General features: G+C 31.9%; 1 protein-coding gene across 1 annotated transcript in view; it reads right to left on the bottom strand.

Annotated features, from left to right (window-relative positions):
- Window positions 1-459: 459 nt before the first annotated feature.
- The window catches only part of LOC134719444 (histidine decarboxylase-like), a 38,230-nt gene continuing 29,355 nt past the window's right edge, over window positions 460-9,334 (bottom strand). Inside the window, exons 10-13 of the mRNA XM_063582440.1 lie at window positions 5,495-5,514; window positions 4,227-4,325; window positions 1,735-1,836; window positions 460-1,304 (exon numbers count right to left, since the gene is read on the bottom strand). Of these exons, the coding sequence (XP_063438510.1) occupies window positions 507-1,304; window positions 1,735-1,836; window positions 4,227-4,325; window positions 5,495-5,514 (1,019 nt within the window). The 3' untranslated portion in view covers window positions 460-506. The remainder of the gene's footprint in view (window positions 1,305-1,734; window positions 1,837-4,226; window positions 4,326-5,494; window positions 5,515-9,334) is intronic.

Genomic DNA, 9,334 nt, shown 5'->3' with positions numbered 1-9,334 from the left:
TTTCTAACTCAGGATGAGTGTTACTTTAACATAGGATGGCTAGGTAGGTGTTTTTTTTTCAGCCATATTTTGATTATTTTCATATATATCGACTTTGTTTACCCTTCGTTCGGTGTCAGTATGATGTGAAAATAGTGGGATCACACCTGTGTTTCGTGGTGTGCATTTCGCTCAGTCTTTAATATCATATGTTGTGTTTTGGATACTGTTATTAGTCAGTTGCTGGGGTTTTATTTATTATTCGCCATAACATTGTCAGTTTTTCTTCGACTTGTGAGTTTGAATTGATCTTTAGTATCTTTCGTCTCTTTTTAATACCTAAAATATAATTTAATTAGCTGTATATATGGGTAAACGACATATGCGTAGTTATTATAGATCGCGTCGTTTCGTAAATATGACTAACAATGAGTCTTGCATAAACTAATTTATTTTAACAAACTTTACATACATCTACATTCAAATATCTGCATTGGCTAAATCAAAATAGTATACTTTGATGAGTTCTAGTCTATGACATGTCCGCAGTGTTTACAGCATTTTAGAGTGCCATTTTCGACTGGACTTCCGCTTGCATTACCATTGGCCGATTTGAAGTCAGTAAATTGTGAAATGTGAACTTGGACGGTAGGGTTCTCTTCTTCGCTCGACTGATTTTGTTCGGAATCGGTTTCACGTATGTCATCTATATCACAAACACCATTTCTTTGGTCGTTCAAGGTAGACAATTCAAGTATTTCCTCAATTTTTGAGTCTAGCGATCCGTACTTTTGACGATTACAAAGGGGTCGATTTATCTTATATGTGTCTAGACTTTGTTGTTTTGTACTGTCTTTCAATTTTAACCGTCGTCTTGGGGACAAACGAATTGGTCTACCGTTAAAATCGGTATTTGTTATTTGTTTCGCAAATTCCACTATGACGTCATTGTTATCGAATAACGCTGCAAAACTGCCATTGATTAGTTTAGGTGACATTGGAACATTACTCAATAAGAGACTGATTCCGTAATCTTTCCGTTTCAACGGTACGACACGGGGTACGCGCAGAATCGGGATTTCCTTTTCAAATACTTCGTCGTCAGGGGAAATTACTTCCTCATCTGTTGATTCGTCATCGTGTAAAATTTTTGTAGCAGTAGCAGATATAATTTTCCAGTCACGTTCTATATCACAGTCTTCAGTATATTGTGACGTCACAGTAAATCGAATAACGTATTTCCCTCTGAGTAATGCAGGGACCATATGAACTTTTCCGGAACGATTAAGCCGTTTCAGTAAAAATTCGGTCAGTTCATTTTCACCCTAAAATAAGAATAGAAGCATATCGTGAATATAACATATTAGATAATTTTTTCTTGTGTTTAGATTTAAACCTTATTGATTTGTTTTTACATGTATCAATCAGGATGCAATTTCAAGGCGTTTATCCTGCACATGACTGTCTTCTAGTCACTGTTCAAATAGATTGGAAAATAGATGTGTAGTGCAACGACACATAAGCAGACACCTGTTTATCTTTTTCAAACATTTAAATTGATGGATTTTATCGATTAGTATATTAGGGTGACATAAAAGATGGGTAAACCATTTACTTTGAGGCACGATTTGCTGTTTTGAAATGAAAAGATTGTTGAAAGAGTTGTCTTCATTCGTTTACCATATTTATAATATGATAAAATCATCAACAGACTTCTGGCTATCATTTTAGCATTCAATAATACTTTTAAATTACCTTCAGTCGAAATACAACCATTCCCAATATTCGTTTGGCAGCGACTTCAAATCTACTATCATTTCGTACAAGTAGTTCAAATTTCGTTGCCAACCGTATGCCCTATAACATTCAACAGAAATATTTCAGTTAATTATTAAGCAAAACATCACCGATCTTAAATGAGTTGTCTTTATATTCATTCTTTACCTTATGTTGTGCAAATTCAATGTTCGTGTATTTTTCTTTCTTTCCATGTTGATATATATAAATGCTTTTGTTTTCTGTTCATATCTTATTGCCTCATATTAAATTATTTATATTTTTATTTAAAATTTAAAATAATGTTTCATGCTGGTTTTAACATGCTCCAACTTTTTAAGAAGAAACATCATTTAAAAATGAATTTCATGTTGTCATCTACGATCAAACTCGTATTTAGTTTACTAGAACCCGATTAACAAAAGCAGAAGTGAGCTACATTTCATATGCAGTTTTATACTCTTTTTTTTGTTATACCAAATAACATATTATATTTCATGTTTTAAGTATAAACAAATTGAAAATAGAACTAGAGGCTCTAAAGAGCCTGTGTCGCTCACCTTGGTCTATGTGCATATTAAACAAAGGACACAAATGGATTCATGACAAAATTGTATTTTGGTGATGGTGATGTGTTTGAAGTTCTTACTTTACTGAACGATTTTGCTTCTTACAATTATATCTATCATGAACTTTGCCCATTAGTAACAGAGAACTATATTTGGTAAAAATTTACATAAATTTACCAAATTAATGAAAATTGTTAAAAATTGACTATAAAGGGCAATAACTCCTTAAGGGGTCAATTGACCATTTAGGTCATGTTGACTTATTTGTAGATCTTACTTTGCTGAACATTATTGCTGTTTACAGTTTATCGCTATCTATAATAGTATTCAAGATAACCAAAAACGGCAAAATTTCTTTAAAATTACCAATTGGAGGGCAGCAACCCAAAACCAGTTGTCCAATTCATCTGAAAAATTCAGGGCAGATAGATATTGACTTGAATAACAATTTAACTTCTTGTCAGATTTGCTCTAGATGCTTTGGTTTCATAGTTATAAGCAAAAAACTGCATTTTACCCCTATGTTCTATTTTTAGCCGTGGCGGCCATCTTGGTTGAATGGCCAGGTCATCGGACACATTTTTCAAACTAGATACCCCAAAGATGATTGTGGCCTAGTAGTTTCAGTGGAGATTTTGTAAAAGATTACTTAGATTTATGAAAAATGGTTAAAGATTGACTATAAAGGGCAATAACTCCTAAAGGGGTCAACTGACCATTTTGGTCATGTTGACTTATTTGTAGATCTTACTTTGCTGAACATTATTGCTGTTTACAATTTATCTCTATCTATAATAATATTCAAGATAATAACCAAAAACAGCAAAATTTCCTCAAAATTACCAATTCAGGGGCAGCAACCCAACAACCGATTGACCCATTCATCTGAAAATTTCAGGGCAGATAGTTCTTGACCTGATAAACATATTTTTATCCCATGTCAGATTTCCTCAAAATGCTTTGGTTTTTGAGTTATAAGCCAAAAACTGCATTTTACCCCTATGTTCTATTTTTAGCGGTGGCGGCCATCTTGGTTGGTTGACCAGGTCACGCCACACATTTTTTAAACTAGATACCCCAAAGATGATTGTGGCCAAGTTTGGATTAATTTGGCCGAGTAGTTTCAGAGGAGACGATTTTTGTAAAAGATTACTTTAATTTACGAAAAATGGTTAAAAATTGACTATAAAGGGCAATAACTCCTAAACGGGTCAACTGACCATTTTGGTCATGTTGACATATTTGTAGATCTTACTTTGCTGAACATTATTGCTGTTTACAGTTTATATCTATCTATAATAATATCCAAGATAATAACCAAAAACAGCAAAATTTCCTCAAAATTACCAATTCAGGGGCAGCAACCCAACAACCGATTGACCGATTCATCTGAAAATTTCAGGGCAGATAGATCTTGACCTGATAAACATTTTTACTCCATGTCAGATTTGCTCTAAATGCTTTGGTTTTTGAGTTATAAGCCAAAAACTGCATTTTACCCCTATGTTCTATTTTTAGCCGTGGCGGCCATCTTGGTTTGTTGACCGGGTCACGCCACACATTTTTTAAACTAGATACCCCAATGATGATTGTGGCCAAGTTTGGTTTGATTTGGCCCAGTAGTTTCAGAGGAGAAGATTTTTGTAAAAGTTAACGACGACGGACGACGACGGACGACGACAGACGACGACGGACGACGACGGACGACGACGGACGCCGGACGCCAAGTGATGAGAAAAGCTCACTTGGCCCTTCGGGCCAGGTGAGCTAAAAAGGTAACAATAGATATAAGAAATGTGGTATGAGTATCAATTAGACAACTCTCTATTCAAGTCACAATTTGTAGCACAGTCTTGATTGTTCACATTTGAATATTTTCGTTTTCCAGATAAATATACTTGCTTTTCTAATATGCATCTGTAGACCCTCCACACCAAATGAACGTATTACAAACCATAGCTTCAGTGATCGGAATCTTTTACTCAGAGGTATTTGCCAGTGCTGTCAATTATAAATAATGTACATGAACTGAGTTCAACAAAATATGCCTCAATTGTTTTTAACTTGAGGACTATTCATTTTTACAGAAACTAGTACGCACAAGTTTATTGACATATTTGACACAGGGAAAAGCAAAAAGAAGAGTTCATTATCTGTGTATTTGCGAAATGGTGTTGGATTTGTCATTGGTGTATTTTCATAATCTACATTTTATTAAACATGTTAACGTCGTCTTAAAAGTGCTATGTAATTTTATTCTTAAATATTAAAATTATGAAATATATTTAAGATGAAAAATAAACATGCAGACATTACAGTAATCGTATCGATACTGAGTTTAGTGGGTTAATTTGCAGTCCTCGATTTCGGAGTAAACAATAATCGAGTTAATGAGTTGTTGATGTTATCTATCCTGTATTGTAAACTAAATTCAGTATGCAGCTGTTTGTATAATAGATATTAATATAAGGTTGCATTTGATTATTTACCTTTTGATCAAATAGCTCTTGTCTCAAATAATATAATTTATTAAAGAGTCTAAGAGGTTTCTAATTGTGTAATGTAGCACATTATAAAGTGCAAATACTTGCATATTGTGTTTTACCACTCACATCGTCACACACCATCTTTGCGATTTTTTCAAAATGTATTGTTTATATGCATGCTTTGTAAATATTCTATTGTTATAAATTGTTATGGGAGAAGATTTTATAAGTTTGATTAACTTATGTCTCATCCCTTTTGCACATTTACGCAAATAAAATATGTTTAAACTAAACTCAAAAAAATAGTTCATACCTTGATTGTTTTCATTTTTGTTTTAATTTTTATATTAGTCATGAATGATGAAGGTCAATATACAGAAAAGCGATTTAGAAAAAGCACAGTTGTTTTATATATTTTGAAACACATATGATATAAAATATATGTACCCTGTATTGTATACCCTTTATCCTAACCCCTGTGCATATTGGTTCTAGACTCACTATAACTAATACGACGAAATTATAGGTCAAGAATAACAATAAAGATATAAAACTATACATGAAATATGTGAAACAAGTACATTCTGTTTTATATTTGTGGGTTATACAATTGAAACCGTTTTATGAAATTACTTTTTTAGTACTTCGTATTGGTTTGTCTTAGTGATATATATGTTTACCTACCATATAGTCAATTGCAGCACCTAGAAAAAAAATAATTAACCAGTTAAAATATAAATGCCCTTATTTATAACTAATATACATTAATGTTCACTATGACAATAATCAACCCCTAGTATCGGCATAAGATATGTGGTCCCGATTGTTTCTGAAAAAAGATATTTTTAAGTGAGTGTATATTGCAAATTGTTGTTCATGTACCTATTGCCATTGAAAATTAATAGGTTTTACAACAATCTTGCATGATCATATTGAATATATTTTCCTCAACGATGACAGTGGTGATAGCCGGTACTGGGATGTGCTAACATTTAAGTATAAAACAAGAGAAAATGATCGAATGATAGTATGATACCTTATACAACTAGTATTTTAGTTATCTTAGATATAGTTTAAATGAAAATTGCCATAATTTTTGCATTTCCTTCCTATTTGTCATACATTTTTGAAACAGTATCGCTGCATTACAAAAAGTCTATAATACAAACATGTCATAAACCACCGCATATCAGTTTTTTGTTTTCTATGTTGTGTTTTGTGTACTAATGTTTGTCTGCTTGACTTGTCTTTTTTAGCCAGTGAGTGGTCAATATATTTTCAACGTATGAGGTTAAATGATTGTGTCATTTTTGTCTCGTTTTTATATACCAATACTAAGGTCGAGCTGACAAATAATAGTTTTGTCAATCGAACACCAAGGGGAATTTTTGTTAACAAAGTATTGCGACCTTTCACGTAATATGTCTTAATTCCCCTCCTTATCCCAGATTCCATTCCAAGTTTCAGTCGATTAATGATCACTTTACCTATTTCCAGAGAAATGTAGAAATATGATCAAGATAATGCAGTCAGTAGCCAAGACAATTCTTATGTAAGATATTGCTTTAATGTGTTTATAATTTTCCATCAAGTTGGTTATATATAGAATAAAAAGGAAACTGTTAAATATCAAAATTAGGGCACTGTTTTTGAAACGTTGCCGAGAAGTTTTACTCTCTTTTAATAATTTTAAATGAATGACACGAATTCAAATATTTACTTTACAATTCGGCGATATTCAATATTAAAAAAGAAGAAGGAAAAACAATTGCGAATTCTGAAGAAAATCTATGAGTCAAAACAGAACTTTTGAAACTTCACAAATCCTTTATAGTATACCATAAATTTGAGGGAAATATTGATAGTTTTAAAGATATGCTTCGAAGTCATTAAGAATTAAGGGCGACGTTACTAAATTTAAAACTAACTCGTTAGTTAATTGGACATACTTATACTTTATAAATCAACACAAAATAGGAATCACATGGAAAATATTTCAAAAGTACTCCGTGAAGACTCACATTTTGTATTTGATTAACCAACGTTTATTTTTGTAGTACAATTCTTTTAAGAGCATAATGTAAAACACCAGTTCATTTTTACGAATACTGTATTACGCGTTCAGTCCTTTCTATATGACTTCGCAGAGATTTATTTTCGTACTACTCGAATTTAATTGATGTAGTACTGAAAGAAAAGATCAAGGTTTGACATGTTCACGACAGTTTATATTTGCAATGTTTTGGTACTAGCGTATGCCGTTATTCGAATGAATAAATCGTTAGAGAAAATTATATGGTTTACAGAATTTTGGATCCTTAATGCTCCTCAACTTTGTACTTGTTTTGCTTTATCACTATTTTGATATGAGCGTCACTGGTAAGTCTTATTAAGACGAAACGCGCGTCTGGCGTACTAAATTATAATCCTGTTACTTTTGATTTTCAACTATTTACATATATGTAAAAATGAAATACACTTTTTTCTAATTTTCCAAACATGAAAGAATTATTAAGTTGTCTCTTCTGTATTGGAATTTCTATCATGATAGTTTATTCTGCTAACTTAATTATTTTCAGATATATTTATTAGTTTTTGTGTGTTTTATTCAACATGGCAATGGACATTAAATATATGACATGCAATAGAATGTCCCATAATTCAGCATTGTGAAATAAGTGGAATTCAAGACTAATCATAAACGTATTGCCATTCTCTCTTATCTTCAGTTGTCACATGGTCTTATATCAATGTCACATGGTCTTATATCAATTTCTTATAATAAGATTTCACTTTTGTCATTATGTCAAACAGAAGGGCTCTTTACCAGATTAATTATCTAAACATATTTTGTCAACAGTTTATTTCTGATTTACGCGAAGTGATAAGTCTCAAAACAAATTGACGATCCCACTCAATTCCCTATATTTATTGACCAATCAAATTAATTATATGTCGTGAGTGCAGATCATATTTAAATGGCGTTGCATGTGAGAAGCTGATAAGATGTCATTACTGATTGCAAATAATTTGTTCTATAAACCACTCGATGAAATAAAGCTGATGGTGATTTGTGACGAGTCTAAATGTCAAACAAAGACGGAAAGCTTATTTTCAATATTTTTCGTCTAAACGAAACAGAAATAAAAGAGAATTATATTGTGATCTCAAATTCATCTCTTGTAAATAAATAAGACCATTCTACAGCTGACCGGTATGTGATACTAAACCTGACTAAATATAGCGTTTTACTACTTATATGTTGTATAAAAAAAGAAGATGTGGTATGATTGCCAATGAAACAACTATCCACAAAAGACCAAAATGACACAAACATTAACAACTACACCGTACACCTTCAACAATGAGCAAAGCCTATACTGCATAGTCAGCTATAAAAGGCCCCGATAAGACAATGTAAAACGAGAAACTTACGTCCTTATTTATGTAAAAAAATGAACGAAAAACAAATATGTACGATATTATAAAAAAAATAGGCAACAACAGAAAAGGACCAAGAAACATAGAAAAATTAAAACTAAAGACTGAGCAACACCAATCCCCCCGCCAAAACAAAAACAAGAATGATCGCATGTGCTCTGGAAGAGTAAACAAATCAAGCTTCTCATGGGATATCCGTCATGTTGCTCATGTAAACAAACAGATCCCGTCTTTGAAAATAGAATTTTCAAAAACACGTGTCGCAAATCCTAAAATCTTACCTCACACATATGTTAATTACAAAATTGTAATTCTATTATCTTATTCATGTAATATAAACCAAATGACACGTTGATCAATTAATATATAAAAAACAAAGTCTCTAATAAAAAATGTTCACTGAAAACGCAATTGCTACATCTATATCTAATTAATGGAAACAATGAAATTAATTTTATATGTATAGTTTTCTAATGACTTGACGTGATTCTAATATGTGCAAATTAAGCGGAGGTGTTTAAAGACATTAAATCAACAATTAACAAGAAAAAAATAAACATAATATGAGAAAACTTTATACATAATAAATGATGTGCACTTTATGTGTGGTATGTATGCAACCAAAGAACACGAAATGTATTATTGAATAACCTTCAACAGGTTCTATTACAATGAAAAATAGAGGCACGTGCGTTAAACGATTAACTCCAATGCTTTAAACGTTTAACTCCAACAGGTTTAATTAAAGAAACAACAAATCTGTTAAAACATACAAGGCCTACTATTTTGTACGCCAAGGTGTGGTAATTCTATATTCGCTCTTATCTTAAACGTTACAAAGCCAAATCAATAGGTCAAGTTGGAACTAGCTATAGGGCAGTTGCATTCTTAGTTTAAGTAAAAATTTAAAACAACACGTTTAATAATTTAATGCGTCCAAAGCCATTTTCTGGATTTACCTTCACCAGGAACGCTTAAAGCCAAACATTGGAATCCTATGATGTACAAGTAAACTGATAATGCATTATCAGAAAAATACTCAAATGAATCAATTAATATCATTTTAAAATCCATGAATCTAAC

The sequence above is a fragment of the Mytilus trossulus genome, chromosome 5, assembly GCF_036588685.1.
Source record: "Mytilus trossulus isolate FHL-02 chromosome 5, PNRI_Mtr1.1.1.hap1, whole genome shotgun sequence".
Classification (NCBI taxonomy): Eukaryota; Metazoa; Mollusca; class Bivalvia; order Mytilida; family Mytilidae; genus Mytilus; species Mytilus trossulus.
Note: the sequence above shows the minus strand (reverse complement) of the source record. Positions and strands in the feature narration are given on the sequence as shown.